This window comes from Melanotaenia boesemani, chromosome 2 (assembly GCF_017639745.1).
Source record: "Melanotaenia boesemani isolate fMelBoe1 chromosome 2, fMelBoe1.pri, whole genome shotgun sequence".
NCBI lineage: Eukaryota > Metazoa > Chordata > Actinopteri > Atheriniformes > Melanotaeniidae > Melanotaenia > Melanotaenia boesemani.
Genome location: NC_055683.1, coordinates 2,354,891 through 2,372,441, shown reverse-complemented (window position 1 = coordinate 2,372,441; position 17,551 = coordinate 2,354,891). Strand labels below are relative to the sequence as shown.

The following is a 17,551-nucleotide window of genomic DNA, read 5'->3' as shown; positions in this document are numbered from 1 at the left end:
TTTGGAGGCTGTTTAGAGCAATTTTAGGATATTCAACAAATAAGGAATTACATTAGTCCAATCTGGCCACTCAACAAAGTTTAACATCCCAGCCAAAAAGGAACCGTGGTGGAACAGTCTGCAAGCTACTAACCTGCACAAGTTTACATAAGTTTGTCTTCTAAAGATCAACCTAACTAATCCTGATTTACTTTGTGCAACTTCAACTCTGTAAAACATCAGGAAACATCTGCAGCAGACATAAACTGGACATACTAAACATGTAATTGCGATTTACTACACTTAGTAGGGACGAGCCTTTTATCAAGCTGCAGACGATGCCTTCAGAGGAAGAGGAGAAGACGGAACACATGCACCTGTGGTTGCTATGGTTGCTGTCTTTCTAGGTCTTGTCACATTGTTGGAATCATCCAAACTGCTGGAAGTGGTTGATTCTTGCTGTGTGACACCTGACATGTTCTTTTCTTCACACTATCAGTAGACCTCGTTCTTATGTCCATCGTCCAAAGGTATTGGTCTGCTATGAAGGTAGTTAATGACTCTGTGCCAAAACTCACAATAACTTAAAGAATTTATTATGTTCTTTAAGTTATTGTGAGATTTGGTAATTACACACACACATAGAATAAATATATAAGCACACACACACAGCTTGCAAATTTGTTGAGAGAAAAGTTTTCTAAATGCAGAAAAGCACATCTGGGAACTGATTCTACTTTTGATCATTGAGTACCACTATAAAAACAACTGTTGAACAGTTATAAATGAACATTATATTGAAAAGTATATATATATATTAAAATGAAAAGGCAGGATGGGAGGGCGTGACTTGTGAATGGGCAGGCCTTGCCCACTGGGACACGTAGCACAGGGTGTATGTATGTATATATATATGTGTGTGTATATATACAAATATAGTATACTGTATTGTTCCAGTTCCAAAGAAAAACCGTCCTGGTGAGCTGAATGATTACAGACCGGTGGCACTTACATCCCAGCTGATGAAGACGATGGAGAGGCTCATCCTCAACCTCCTCAAGCCCCAAGTGCAACAGGCCCAGGACCCCCTACAGTTTGCCTATCGCGCAGGTGTGGGTGTGGAGGATGCTATTCTCTACCTCCTACACCGTGTCCAAGTACATCTGGATAAGGGGAGGGGCACAGTGAGGATCCTCTTCTTGGATTTTTCAAGTGCCTTCAACACAATCCAGCCCCTGATGCTTCTGGACAAACTGAGGGAGATGCAGGTGGACCCCTGCTTGGTGTCCTGGATTGGTAACTACCTCACAGAGAGACCGCAGTACGTCAGGCTAAAGGACACCACATCTGACACTGTTATTAGCAGCACAGGAGCACCCCAGGGGACGGTGCTGGCCCCCCTCCTCTTCACACTCTACACCTCAGACTTCTGTTACAACTCAGAGCTGTGTCACATCCAGAAGTTTGCAGATGACACAGCCATCGTGGGGTGTATCAGGGATGATGGAGAGGATGAGTACAGGAATCTGGTCAGTGACTTTGTCACCTGGAGTCAGATGAACCATCTCCAGCTTAACACCTCAAAGACTAAGGAGCTGGTTATTGACTTCAGGAAGTCCAGCCCACAACCACGTCCAGTGACCATCAGGGACGACAAGGTGGAGATTGTAGACAACTACAGGTACCTCGGGTTGTGGCTGGATAACAAGCTGGACTGGACATGCTGTACAGATCACCTGTACAAGAAGGGCCAAAGCCGTCTGTACTTCCTGCGAAGACTGGGATCTTTTAACATCAGCAGGAAACTCCTGTGGATGTTCTATCAGTCTGTGGTGGCTAGTACGCTTTTTTATGCTGTTGTCTGCCTGGGGGGGGGGGGGGCGTAATATGACAAAAAGGTGTGCTAACAGGCTGGAAAAACTCATCAGGCGGGCGGGCTCTGTGGTTGGCATGAAGCTGGACTCCCTGGTGACAGTGGCAGAGAGGAGAACACTAAAAAAACTACTGGCTATTGTGAATGATGCCAGTCACCCTCTGCACACTGTCATCAGTGCACAGAGAAGCCTGACCAGTAACAGGCTGCTCCTCCCCAAGACTAGGACCAACCGGCTCAGAGACTCCTTTGTCCCCAGAGCCATCAAACTGTACAACTCTGCATTAGGCAGGAGGGGGAGAAGGAGGGGGGAGAGGGAGGTGTGCAGTCCGCCTGGTACAACACATGCACAATAACCCATACAAACAGTTGCTATAACTTATACGTGCAATAGTGAACTGGGGATCTGTACCACCTCTACTGTGTGCAGTGCTTGTTTATATTGTTTTATTTAATTTATCTTATTGTTATTATTGCATTCTTTTTGTGTTTTTTTTACACCTTGTTGCCTCTATTTTGCTTTGTACCTGTATATATTGTGTCTTGTGCTTGTCCTGCTTTACTGGTTTTTTTTGGGTACTGCTTTGGTGGTACCCAAATTTCCCTTAGGACTCTACAAAGGAATTAATAAAGTATTTCTATTCTATTCTATTCTATTCTATTCTATTCTCTCTCTCTCTCTCTCTCTCTCTCTCTCTCTCTCTCTCTCTCTATATATATATATATATATATATATATATATATATATATATATATATATATTCTGGAACTCACAGGTTCTAGTGTCCATTATCACTTTTTAATGGACACCCCTCAGCCAATCAGAATTGAGTATTCACCCAGACCATGGTATAAATATGTATAACCTTATATATACATACGCATATATATGTACATATGTACACATATATATGTGTGTGTACATGTATCATGGAATGCTTGGAGATGTATAACATAAACGGGACTCTAAGAGCCTTCATTGCAAACTCAATGCAACAGTGGAAGACCACCCTTGAGGCCAACTGGAAGCCAATTGCACAAGTGTCCATCAAATGAGGCAAATACCAAGGAGATACTCTGTCCCTTGTGCTCTTCTGCATAGGTCTGAACCCCCTCAGCCAAATAATCACCAAGACTGGCTATGGATACGACTCAGGAATGGCTCCACCATCAGTCACCTCCTCTACATGGATGACATCAAGCTATACGCCAAGAGCATTGACTCACTGATCCACACAACCAGGATCTATAGCAATGACATCGGAACGTCAGCTGGACTTGAGAAGTGTGGGCGGACGGTGACAAAGAGAGGGAAGGTAGTCCATACAGAAGGGGTCTCACTCCCAGACGGCAGAATAGCAGACATTGAGGACAGCAACCTCGAACAGGCCACAAGAAAAGCAGCCACAGCAAAATCACCTCCAATGAGTAAGGCAAGTCCTAAGGAGTCATCTCAATGGCAAGAACAAGGTCTGGGCAATTAACAGCTATGCCCTGCCGGTCATCAGATACCCTGCGGGAATAATAAGCTGAAGATGAACTTGAGCCTGTGGTCATCGGAGCACTTGGGGCAGTAACCCCCAAACTGGAAGAGTGGCTACAGCAGATCCCAGGACAAACCTCAGACATCTCGGTCCAGAAGAGTGCAGTTCTAGGAACAGCAAAGATACTGCGCAGAACACTCAAGCTCCCAGGCCTCTGGTAGAGGACCCGAGCTTGGATGGATGAGAGACTGCCCACGGAGGGCGAGGGGACAATTTATATATATATATATATAATATAACCGTTATCTAACTTTGAAGTGGAATAAAATCAATTTCTTTAATAAGTAGTTTATGAAACCTGTACTGTTGCACTAAGTACTTCCTATACTACTTACACAAATAATGTGAAACACTCTTACTGTGTACTTTTCTAGTAATTTAATGTCAAAGTCCCTTATAGATCGCAAAAGTAGCATTATCGTCTAAATCTGAAGTGGAATAAAATTACATTCTTTCAAAAGTAGTCCACAAAACCTGTACTGTTCTACTAAGTCATTTTCAGTCATTCATTTTGTAATATATGTACGCTTTGTATGGGGCATGAGCAACTGGTGTCTTAATTTTCTTCGGGATTAATAAAGTACATCTTATCTTATCTTAAGTACTTCCTATACTATCTACACAAATAATATTAAATATTTTACTGTGTATTTTTCCAGTAATTCATTGTCAAACTACTTTACAGATAGCAAAAAGAAGCATTATTGTCTAATTTTGGGGTCAAATAAAATTGCTTTCTTCCATAAGTAGTTTATGAAACCTGTACTCTTGTTCCTATACTACTTAACACAGTAAAAGAGTTAAAAGGAAATCTGAAAGGAGTCATGTTGGCCTCAGTTTTAAGATTATCGAGACTTTAATATTGACCCTGTGGAACTTAATTTGATTGAATCGATATTTATTTACTGTTAAATGCATCCCTTAATTCCACCACATGTATGTGAGACTTAGTGAATCAACAGTAATTTACAAAAGCGTTCCAGGGCTGTTCCTTCGCTTTTACCACAAAGTTGAGAGTAAATGCGCACTTGAAATACCTTGGCTAGTTTGACCACAGATATGCGGCCGGCTTGGCTGCAGCTCCCCCATGGATAACTCTATAATTCTACCAACCTTCTGATTTGGAGCGAAGTTTTGCGTTATTTTGGGCCAAGATTTGACCTTTGACTCACATACAGTATAAAACGGGTCTCTCGGACCACTTTCTTCCACCTCCATAATATTTCCAAAATGAGGACAATTCTGCCTCAGAGTGATGCAGTTAAACTAGTCCATGAATTTATTTACTTCCAGGACTGATGTAATTCCTGATTATTGTTCTAAAATGTCTCTATTTAATCCAAAATGCTGCAGCAAGGATTCTGATGAGAATTACCAGCAGAGATCATATTTCTCCAATTTCAACTTAATCAGCTCCCTTTTAAATGCAAAATAGTTTAAAATTCTTCTTCTCACATATAGAGCTCTTAGTGACCAACTTCACTGAATCTTAGAGATTTTAGAGCTCCAGATTTTCCAGAGAGAGATCTTGACTCTCAGACTGCAGGTTTACTTGTGGGTCCAAGTGGTTCTAAAAGTAGAATGGGAGGCAAAACCTTCAGTTATCAGACCCCGCTCTGTGGAACCAGCTCCCAGTTTGGCTTCAGGAAGCAGCCGAGGCTGCTGGGGGATATCCCATGATGCACTGAGCACTTCCCGCGATTTTTCTCCCTTTACTCTCCATGTATAAAATAAATGACACTGTTCTTGGCAGTAATTTCTTTTGCAGTATATATCTGCCATGTAAATAGCTAATTAGCTATTTGTGTGGAGAAACAATTTAACAGGTGGACCTGGTAAAGTGTTATTATAACTATTATATTATGTTATGTTATGTGAAAAATTGAGTGTTCCTCTAATATTCTGTTATCAGAGAGCACTGAAGAAAAGTGAGCTTGGTTATCTTGTTAGATGGCATGAATGGTATGGGTCAAAAGGAAATTTAAAGTTTTTTTTAACTTGTCTTGTTAAAACTGAACTTACATTTCTGGAAATGCTCAAAGAGACATACAAATTTTTATTTTAAAGATCTAAGTTTTATATATAATATTCTGGATGTAATTATTATCTTGTGATGTTTTTGTACAGATCCCAAAATTACCCTTATTTGTACATCTTGAGTCCCTTTTTTTTTTTTCTTTTTACCGGGATATTTATTTCTTAATTGTACGTTGCAAATTATATTTTTTTCTTTTTTTTTTCTTTATCTGGACATTTTATATCATATTTTTGCATTATACAATTGAACTCATTCTGTTCTTTATTCTATTTGTGCTATAACACGACGGTAACGCTAATTTCTCAGTCTGGGATTAATCCAGGAGCTAAATCTGATTCAGATGCTGATTAATGCAGGTGTAGTACTCAAACATCTCCACTGGGTGGCGCTGTTGCGCCGCTTCTATTCGTACCTTTGCCACAGCATCGCTGTATTACTTGGATAGTTTTAGTCTCTTTTTGCGCCTTTTGGGGGAATTTCTGAAATAGAAAGGCTAGCATGGCAGAAAATAGAACATATAACTCATAACAGAACAAGATTAACAAAAACCGACCAACAAAACAACGTGCTGGCCTAATATTTCTCCTGTAGTGGGTGCACTGATGGCAAAGTCCAAGAAATGTGGTCAGTGAAACCGGAAGCAATAATAGACGTTAGAAATTAATATTTTAAAAGTTAAACTTTTACCTGCTTATTTATGTGTATAGTGTATTGATTAGGATTAAAACTGATGGACGTAAAATGGCAACAAATCACGTCAGTAATATTACCGATTTATGAAAATACTACGTAAAACAGTTTTATTTTTTAATTTTCCCGGATATCGCGTGTATTTTTCGTGGTATTAACACCATCTTTGCCTTGTTCACGTTCACAATAAACGAGACGACAACAAGACGCGCACTAGACACCGCAGACAGCGGGAAGCTCGTGTCATTGTGTGGAAAGGGAGGCGGACGGCTTCTGAAGGAACCGCGCAGGTAGCTGGCTACGTGCTGTAAACCTGGACGGTAAGCGTCGCCCGCGCGTGCGTCTGTCTCGCTCCTCGTCTTTGTAATGTTTACAGTGAGGCAGCCGTTACACGGTGTGGTACGGCAGGTCTCACAAAGGTGCGTGAGTGAGAAGAGTGCTGTAACGTCAGTGCGCGAGCTCGTCGGAAAGGCAGTAGTTAAGCTAACGTCGCATGTTTTGCTTTCTTTGTTTTTCTGTGAGGTGTGCGCGCGCGCGTGTGTCGTGCTGTCATAAGTGACACCTGAGTTTAATTAGAAGACCTCTCCGCGCGCACCTTTTGTTAGACGTAAGACACGGTGTTGGATAAGTTCAATGAGAAGGAAAAGTAAATGTCTAGGAGCCTCGGTGCATCATTAGTGTTATTTCACGCTGTAGATTAATTTCCTATGTGAATGTGTAAATAACCGCCTTAAAAAGTATAGAATAATAACCATTTAAAGCACATCTCTAAAAATCATTTAACAACGTAAATTAAAGCAGCCCTGCCAGGTCGTGGTACAGCAACACTTCCTGAGCAGGCGATGCAAGTGTGTATGAGAACATTGTTTCTGGATCTGGCTGCTCAGCAGATGGATGGCGGTGGGAGATGAAGGGAGGAGGGGCGGTGATGAGGGGGCTAGGGGCGTGTGCGCATAAATAACAGGGTGATGGAGAGGGGCGGGTATCTGGACAAGAAGAAAGGGGGTTCATTAAGCAAGAGAAAGCAAACGGGGAGAGTAGAGGGGGACAATGGATCCGTGCAGGTAGCTGAGGATGGAGAGGAGAGGGGATGGGAACACAGGGGAGGTGCACTATGTGGAAGTAATAAGAAAAATAAAAAAAAAAGGAAGGAGAAAAGAATTTTACTGCATTTTGAAATCAGTAGTTTGTGTGTGCTGTGGGACGGGATTGTCCTGCAGGATTAACCAGCACTGGTATTATGGTTTAGAGTTTTGCGAGTACTTAAGAATTAAGCTAGAATGAAAGTACTTGAGTACTAAATACCATGATTTTATACAATATGTTGTCTGTGTACAGAAAGTACATCCTCTGTCAATTCTAAGGCTTTACTTATCAGATAATAATCTGGTCCTGACCAGGTTCTAAAGTTAGGTAAATAAAAACCTCAAAGGAATGTTGAGTTATGTCACACCATGTTATTGGTGTTATTTAAATATATTTTATTTATTGAAACTAAACCAAAAATGCAGCATCAGTGTGTGTCTACTCGAGGATCCACCCGGTTGTAGGAACACTGAGGTAACCCTTGTCTGTGTGACTGCTGCAGTTCTCTGACATTTCTTGGGGTACGTTTCTGTAGAAACCCCCACAGAAAGTTTCTCTTATGCTGGTCAGGACTTTGGATTATATCAACTAAGGCTGGGCAATATGAACCTGATTTCAAATCTCTATTTAGATTTTATTAACCTGAATCACAATATACAATATATATATATATATATATATATATATATATATATATATATATATATATATATATATACAAAAACATACATTATATATATATATATATATATATATAATGTATGTTTTTGTTTTTTTGTTTTTTTTTTTTTGTCAAGTAACCAGAGTTCCTTAAGGCTCTGGATGCTGTAGGGCTGTCTTGGCTGACACGCCTCTGCAGCATCGCGTGGACATCCGGGACAGTTCCCCTGGACTGGCAGACTGGGGTGGTGGTCCCCTCTTCAACATGGTATACAGCGCAAGCTCTCCTTAGCAGATAAAGTGGGTATTTTCCATGCTTGGCATAACTTTGGAAAATGACGTCATTGGAGGGGAAATTCCTTCGAGCACGGACAGAAAGCCCCTAGCTTCAAATGAAGTGGATAAATTAAAAAATGCACACTTTATACTTCTTATTTAAGCGGGATCAAAAATAGTAATTTAAATGGGTTTCAATGTATATATTTTTGTGCTTAGGGTGCAAGTGGGGAGTAATTAAGATAACATTGTTTACAATAGCCTTAAAAAAAAAAAACTTAGATCATAAAAAATGCATTTTTTTTGCAACCCTCATCTTTAAAATCAGTGAGGGGAAATGTTAAATATTCTAGAAATTAAAATGTAAAAACACATAAATGGTCATATGTGTGCATAAGGGTTAAGTCTAATTTATTTCTATCTTTTGATGCCAACATAAAATTAATATAAAGTAGCCAAGAAGTCTTGTTCCAACTAAATCCCCTCTGCTCTGTAAACTAAACCTAAATCCTACATGTAAACTCTGGATTTCTCTCAGAGAAAACAGATGGAAAGGCTACAGGACTTCTACCTGGACTTAAAAGACTTTTTTTCTGGAAACTACATTATAAAATGGTTTTGAACATTTCTTTTCAACCTGAGAGCAGGTTGTTTCTGAACAGACTGAATCTTTAATGAAGCTCAGTTCTCGTCAGACAAATCTCACATTTATTGGACTCATAGTTTGGATGTTTTAATGTTTCCTGTTAATATTCTGACCCCAGCTCGCGTATCAAACCATAATAGAAATATTTCTGATACGATGAATATGTCAGCGTCCTTATTTATACACGTGTTTTCAAGCTTTTTTCCCCGTAGTTTTCTCTTTCAGTCGATCCTCCTCTTGTGTGAGGTGTTGTGTAATGCTTACTCCAGCAATAAGCAGCAATATGAATGTGTGCCTCTAAAAATGAGGGAGGACATGTTTCCATGGCAGCTATGAGCTTTAACAGCAGCTTGTCATAGAAACAATGGTAGATATGTAGATAGGTGGAAAGTAAAAGGGATGCCACTGCCACTCTTTTGTTTGTGTTGTCGTGGTGGTGTGTAGATTAGTCACACCCACATGCCCCCCCTTCTTCCTCCTTTTCACTTTTCATAGCTGTTTCTTCTTCTTTATCTATGGATGTTTGATTCCAGAACAATCACAGAAGCTCCGCCCCACCTCACTGACATCACCGCCTGCCATCTGGGTCTGTTCTGCTGTATTATGGTGGGGAAAAGGAGGCATGTGCAAAGCACAACACAAACACAGTGATCCTCCATGCCGTTTTTTCAAAATCAGATCATTCAGATGCATCAATAAATAGATTTTCTTTTCTGTATGATTACTTCAGTCTGGATAGATGGTTAGGAAAAGAAACACTGACCATCTTCACGATGCTCCGGTGCAGCTGCATCAACCGACATCCACCCTTGTTCTTATAGTAAATGTGCCATCAGTGGTAAATGAGCGTAGCTTAGCTTAGCACGGACCCTGAAACAAGAGCAAACTGCCGGTTATGATCAAATCTAAAACTCAGGTTTTTTACCATCACATTTATTTCTACAGAACAGTTAAAACCACGAGGTTGACTGTAAATAAAATACAACATCCAAGGTGGAGGTTCTGCTGGGTTTTGTCCTCCAGTTACAGATAGGCTACAGCTGTGTCCCAATTCACTCCGCAGTGTGCAGACTGTAGGCTACGGAGTGTCCTACGTAGTCCGCACACTTCAAACGTTTGTGAAATGGGACAGCCTACCCAGCCAACAAGAATTTCCCATAGCTACAACATAGGAGGTTGAATTACTCAAACCTCTGAAATGACTGCATGCGATGGGACACTTTAGTGAATGTTAACACTGACCGGGTCTCAGGCTCTGCTGTTTTCTAGCCGGTACACACTTCATTAACTCCTTAAAATCCACAAATATAAAATATTACATCATTTTAATGTCACCAAATAACAAACATGTTTTTAAAGGCTGAATAATTGGGATTTTTTCCTTAAAAATAATTTAAAATGTTCTCATTTGCTGCGATGGATAAAAGAAAGCTTCCCTATGAACAATCTGTCTCCTACATCAACAATGTCTTTGTCAAATTTTCTCCTTCAAAATAAGAGTTCTGTGCTGGAATAAATTGGGTGCACCGTGTTGCTCTTTCTTACTTCCTGGTTCCTTATCCAATCATATGCGACTGCCCATGGTTGCCTAACAACAACAAGGCAGCGTTTGGTATTTTATGTCGGTTAAAGAGCAGCAGCCTGCAGGTATGGAAGCTGGTAAAAGAAGCGACCAGAAATAGTTTCAGAAAAACCTAAAAAGCCTCGGCATCCTGCTAAAAAAGCAAACCACCAAAAACGGAATAAAACGAGGATCATTATTGGAGAATCTTTTAAAGGTGGAGAAGTCTGAGCTGGCAAAGTTTCTCCTCCACAGGTAAACCCCGGAATTTTGCTTAAATTAACCGAAAAGTTTATCTTGATTTCCAAAGATTTTACTGTAATTTATTTCTCGGCGCTTAATAAATGAATGTGTGTGACTGTATGGACGTATTAGTGGAGTAAACTGGTGGCCTGTTAGTTTACAACAACAAATGTAATGATGTTTGGGCCGAGTGAATACTGTGTTTGTCCTTATAAACTTATTAAATTACTTTTAAATTAATTCATTAAGTGAGACTAAGGGAAAACATTTGTTGATTAATGTAGCTTTTGTTTACACTCTATTTTATGCTAACGTAAATTAGCGTGTGGAATTAGCGCTAGCATTGCAAAGCATAGCAGCTTACTGTGTGTGAATCATCTTCACTCCTCATCATGATGTTTGCTGGCATGTTCTCCGTCCTTCATAGACCGTATAAAAGAACCGTCCTCTCACAAACCCCCAACCTGCAGAAACTCTCCGAGGAGGAGGGAAGAACGCTCTCCGTGTTTTTCTCTTTCGACTGCAGTTCTGATTTGCAACACTAGGTGTCAACGCTACTTATTTTGCCTTTAATGTTGTGTAGTTAAAAAAAAAAAGAAAAGTTTAGGACCAGAAAGACCTAAACTAAAACCTCAGATCATGACACATGCTACATGTTCGGATTGTTACTTCCTAATGTGTGTAAGCATCTTCTGCACATACCTCATGCTGCATCCTGTAACTTCAACGAGTGAACTAAACAGAGGTGTTTGGCTGGCTTTACACACAGTAGAAATGATTTTTTTTCTTCATCTGTCCAAGGAGGAACACAGTCGATTTCTAAAGAGATGCGTTGTGACCACACCTGGTTAACTGGGGAGTTTCTGAAAGCAAATGGACAGAAATACATGTTGGATTTATCAACAGCTGATCACTTACTGCCTTTGACTGCCTCCGATCTTAAAATAAATACATATTTTTCATGTCATATTTCAGGGTCAGAGAAATACAGATTTTTTTTCATTCAAATTCAAGAACCTTTATTCTTCCCTGGGGCAATTGGTTTTACAGCCAGTATAAAAGCATGTTTAATAAAATAAACACATCACCTCACAACAGGTTGTTTTAAAACCTAACTGCTGCAGGAACGATAGAATCTTTTAGTCTGTTAGTCCTACACCTCGGCAACAAGTGCTTGCATCTGGAAGGCAGCGGCCTGAACCGGTCACAGGATCTTTCTGGCTTGACTCACTGACCTCATCTTGCACAGGTCAGTGAGGTTATTTAGGGCTGTGCCAGCTACAAGCGGTTTATAAATGAGGGTGACTGAACTCAACCAAGTGAATAACCAAATAAAAACAGAGCTTTCATTTTAACAAATCTATTCCCAACGCTAATAAATATCTTTTCTCCTTTATTATGTGTACATGTGTGATTTAACTATGATTAAGCTAAAACTGAATCATCAGAAAAGGTTGCAGCTCAGACTTGTGGTAAAGCTGTTCAGGGGTTTGGGTTTAATTGAAAGTGGAGGTTAAATTCAGATTCATTTTCCTGTTTTCAGCACTTCTTCACTATAAACGTCACCTACTTTCTGCTTGTCGACTACTGCATCTGCTCTCTGTCTCCGATCAGCTGAAGCTCTGCCATGCCTGTGGCCTCCACCAGGACAGAACCTGGTGAGACCCGACGCCATTCTTCATATTCACAAATATCACCATGTGATAATTATTACTGAGTTTTTCCTCATTCACACTGTGCTGCAGCGCCCCAGGTGCTGGACGCGATGAGTGACAGCACCACCAGCTCCACCATTGCCAACGACCTGGACCTCATCTACCTCAAAGGCATCATGGAGAGCCCTCTGGTGGGTACAAGCAGCTCTTGATGACTGTGTGTGTGACTCATGCTTGAAAACAACACCTCAGAAACACACTGCTGTCGTTAACTGTGTGTCAGGAGCAGGAGGAGAGCCTGAAGGAGCCGCGACTGTCACCGGTGAGGGAGAACAACGTGGAGCTCCTGCAGGAGATCCTAAGAGACCTGGACCCGTTTACACATCGCTCCGACACCGCCGCTGAGCTCGCCCGCATACTCACACAGCCTCACTTCCAGGTGTGGAATCACACACACTCATTCCTGCTTTCTGACAGTTATCATTTACTCTTACAAAACCACAATCCTTAACAGCTGGAACTGGGAAACTGAGACATTTTACCATTTCATGAAATATATGAGCTCATTTAGAATCTGATGGCAGCAACATGTCTGTAAAAAGTTGGAACAGGAGCAACGAAATGCTGGAAAAGTAATTTGTACAAATTAAAAACACCTGGAGGAGCATTTAACAACTAATCAGGTTACCTGGCAACAGGTCAGTAACATGACTGGGTATAAAAGGAGCATTTCAGAGAGGCAGAGTCTCTCAGATGGAAAGCTGGACAGAGGTTCACCAATCTGAGACAAACTGGATCTAAAACTGGAACAATTTCAGAAAAATGTTCTTTAATGTAAAATTGTGAAGCTTTTGAAGATTCCACCATCTACAGTGTATAACATTATCCAGAGAATCAGGAGGAATCTCTGTGTGCATGTGGCTGAGAGGGAAACTGGATTCTGGTGAGCTTGGAGCCCTCAGTACTGCATTCAAAGCAGACATGAAACTGGAAACCACTGCATGGACTCAGGAAGACTTCCAGAAACCACTGTCTGTGAACACAGTTCACCCTGAAACCCACGAATGCAGGTTAAAGCTCCATCATGCAGAGAAGGAGCCAGATGTGAACAGGAACCAGAAAGACTAAAGAGGAGAGGGAGCATCCAGCTTGTTATCAGTGGACAGGTGAAAAGCTGCATCTCTGATGGGATGGGGCTGCATTAGTGCCTATGGCGTGGGCAGCTTCCACATCTGTGAAGCTCCATCAATGCTGAAAAGTACATGGAGGATTCAGATGCTAAACTTCACCCTGGAACTACGTTTTACAGATGTTTTACTGCCATGTGATTCAAAATGAGCTCAGAAAATCCAGCATCTTGGGTCTGCAGTTGTACTTTTAGTGTGTTCAGTTTGTTAAATGGATAATCTTGGTATTTACAAAGAAGTCAAAACCATGTCACATACGTTCTGTTCTGTGTCTCAGTCTCTGCTGGAGACTCATGATTCAGTGGCCTCCCAGACCTGTGACAGCCCACCGCCCAGTCCGTGTGATTTTGTGGATCATGAACCAGAAAACAGCCACACAAGCAACCCCCACCTGCCCCCTGACGCGGTCCGCATGGTGGGCATACGCAAAGTGGCCGGAGAGCATCTGGTAAGACCCCTTCAGTCAGCCTTCAACACCTTTTTTTATTTAATTTTTTATTAACTTTATGGATCCTGATCATTTAAAATCGAGCTTCTAACCTGATCACAGCACTGAAACATGACTGATTCTGTTCATTTATCAGTCCTGGTTCTGCTGGATCTCAGTGCTGCGTTTGATACTGTAGACCACAGAATCCAGATGTTACAGCTTTCTGTGTCTGTCAAATGTGTCAGGGTGGGAAGCAAATTAAAATCTGGATGGGAGAATTTTCCACAATTGAATGAAGACAAAACTGAGATTATTCTGTTTCGTAACAGAGGGTCAGCATCAGTAAACACCTCGAGAATCCTAAAAATCACCGAACAAGCTGGTAAGTTTAGTCTCCCAGAAAGACCAGGAGAATCTCCTCCATGCATTCAGCTCACACATCTGCAGCTCATCCAGAAGCTGCTGCTGGAGTTTTAACCAGGACTCTGGGATCTGAACGATATCAGGAAAACGTGCGCTATGCAATAACAGCATTGAAGCTCCACTGGCAAAACTCTCATGATGTCGTGTAGCTTGTGCTGTAATAACACTCGCAGCGTGTTTTAGCTAATGCCAGATGTTAGTAACTGTTCTTAATAAAAATAATTTGGTCAGAAACACAAACAGATCATGTACCGTGGTGTCCTTCAGTCTAAAGACTAGAGATAAAATCGAAAATTGACAGCCTTTGCAAATGTTTGAAGATGTTTCTTTAGCAGCTCTTGATAAATGATAAAGTAGATTTCTTTTATTTTCCAGTGTTTCTGTCAGATGAAGCAGAGTTTTTAGAAGAGCAGAATAACTGTAATAACGGCAGATGAGATGCTCGCATCAGTAACGGTGGACTGTCTAACGTCATCAGTCCAGATGTCCACAGCGCTGTCCTTGTCCTCGCAGTAAACACACAAAACGCCGGCTGGATTCGTCTACAGCACCTTGTGGTTGTCCTGTAGGTGGCAGCAGAGATTAAACATGTGTCCCCTGGTCTTTCGGTGGTATTCGTAGTCTTGCAGAGTACCCGTGTTTATAGTGTTTCATCTGTCTTCTAACGAACGTAGTTTGAAACAGCCGACGTGCTGCTCTGTTTAGCCCTGTAAAACCTTCAGATCCCAGAATACAACTGTGTCATGGTTTATCTGGATAAACCAAGCAGAATTCTTAGATCCAAGGGCTCAGGCCAGCTAGTCCAGACCAGAGTCCAGGCCTGAGGCCAGACCTGAGGCCAGACCAGAGTCCAGACCTGAGGCCAGACTAAACCTGGAGAAGCAGCATTTAGCTGATTAAACTTCCAGTGGAGATTAAACTTTCACGTGTAGAAACTATTAAATCCTGGTTAAAAACTTTATTTTCTCATGGGCCTATGCATGAAATCTGCACGGCAGCTTTTAACTAATCTAGACAATCATTTTAATTTAGTTATTTTATACAATTGTATTATTTTTGCACACCTTTTTATTTATGTCTTAATATGAAATTTATTGTTTCACAGTTTGTATTTCTCTTTATCTTCTGTTATGTAAAAAAGCACATGGGGCTGCTCTTAATGTGCTGTATACATAAACCTGTCTAAAAGACCTAACTTACAAATGAAGATGAAGATTTAGTAAGTTTTTTTGAAGTGATGATTGTGTATTGCTTTGCAGGGTGTGACGTTCAAGGTGGAGAGTGGGGAGCTGGTGATAGCCCGCATCCTCCACGGTGGGATGATAGACCAGCAGGGCCTGCTGCATGTTGGAGACATCATCAAAGAAGTACGCTATGTTTCCGCTTCTTTCTTCATTTAACTGGAGGTTTAGATCATTTCATGAAGAAATTGTTCAGTTTGGGGTAAAAGCTAAGACTGAGATGTAAGAACATCGTTGTAATAAATGTAAAGACACATGCTTTCATCAGAGTATAAAATGACATTTATAGTTCTAGTTTGGACAAAAACAGTTTTCCAGAGTTTGATTTAAAGGCATTGCTAGGTGGTTTTAGTTTCTTCTGGACCGAGACAAAAACCTGCTGAGATGTGGTGTTAAAATAATATAAAATGTGTCTTACATGATAAACAGATGTGTGCAGATACATGTTCAAATCAATCTCAAGCTGTTTTAACACATGAAAATACACATGCTCACAAACTGCACAAAAAAGTAGTTTTTTACCCTCAACCTCACAGATGTGACAAACATTATTTATTTTTATCTCTTCTATATAAGTGTTTATAAAAATATGTAGAATTTTATATAATGTGTCTATTCTATAAAATATATCTTCTTCCTGATTATCATCAAGGCGAACTTGGTAATTATAATGTTTGGATTTATATAAACTATATATACATATGTAGATATATATATATATATATATATATATATACATATATATATATATATATATATATATATATGTATGTATGTATGTATATACATATATATATGTATGTATGTATGTATATGTATATAGATAAATAGATAGATATCCATCCATCCATCCATTATCTTGACCGCTTATTCCATTACGGGTTGCGGGTGAGCTGGAGCCTATCCCAGCATTTTTAGCAGGTGAGAGGCAGGGTACACCCTGGACAGGTCACCAGTCTGTCACAGGGCCAATAGATTATATATATATATATATATATATAGATATTCTTATATTTATTTTTCACTGAGTGGAGTGTAGTGGGTGATTCAGTGATGCCCAATGAAATGACTAATCTGTAAATACACCATCCTCAGTCTGCATATTTTAGCTTTTTAACTCATTTTAAGTAGTTGTCCACTGTAGTGACACCTATGCAGGAAAGGCTTAAAAATACTTCAAGAGGAATTGAAACCAAGCTGTGGTGGGAAAGTCAAAACAAGACAAGACACCAAACTGATGCACTATTACATCATTTTCACATAAAACACCTGCAGAACACAACCAGGTGTGAGTCTGAGACACACTTGCAGACAGGATAACCTTCAGGGCTCCAGGACTTTGTAGCTTTTATAAACAAAAAATAAACAGATCATGAAAAGAGACAATTTAAGAACTTGGTGTGTGTGCTAATGTTGACCTACACACACTCCCAATACAGCAGATATGCTAGTGAAGAAGATCTATCTATCTATCTATCTATCTATCTATCTATCTATCTATCTATCTATCTATCTATCTATCTATCTATCTATCTATCTATCTATCTATCTATCTATCTATCTATCTATCTATCTATCTGTCTATCTGTCTGTCTGTCTGTCTGTCTGTCTGTCTGTCTTACGCTAGTGTTGATTCTTCCTTCGAGTTTGTTGTATATGTGACTGAAGGGCATGCTTTTGTGCATAATACTGTGAACAAATTACTGTAAGATGGCAAAAAAGATGGAAAATATGAACCAAATGTGTTCTCTGTCATGTATTCAGTAATCCTACTAACAACAGTAACGTGGAATTTCCTGTCGTTTTCAAATGGCTGTAAAATCTGGTGTGTAGTGCTTTCTTGGGCATTTTTATGACGTGTCTCAAAGATCTGACTTTTAGTATTTAAAAACACTTACAGATGTAAGATGTCATAATAAAAATGGGACCATGCCGTTTGAGTGTCTTGTTCATACTCAGTGGTGACAGGACCCTTCATTTTGAGGGCTCTGACAGTTTACTTTTAAAGAATGAGCTTTA

General features: G+C 40.3%; 1 protein-coding gene across 1 annotated transcript in view; it reads left to right on the top strand.

The window, feature by feature from the left end:
• The first annotated feature begins 6,279 nt into the window (after positions 1-6,279).
• The window catches only part of mpp2a (membrane palmitoylated protein 2a), a 34,368-nt gene continuing 23,096 nt past the window's right edge, over positions 6,280-17,551 (top strand). Inside the window, exons 1-6 of the mRNA XM_041974717.1 lie at positions 6,280-6,444; positions 12,140-12,254; positions 12,342-12,442; positions 12,535-12,690; positions 13,716-13,886; positions 15,551-15,658. Of these exons, the coding sequence (XP_041830651.1) occupies positions 12,224-12,254; positions 12,342-12,442; positions 12,535-12,690; positions 13,716-13,886; positions 15,551-15,658 (567 nt within the window). The 5' untranslated portion in view covers positions 6,280-6,444; positions 12,140-12,223. The remainder of the gene's footprint in view (positions 6,445-12,139; positions 12,255-12,341; positions 12,443-12,534; positions 12,691-13,715; positions 13,887-15,550; positions 15,659-17,551) is intronic.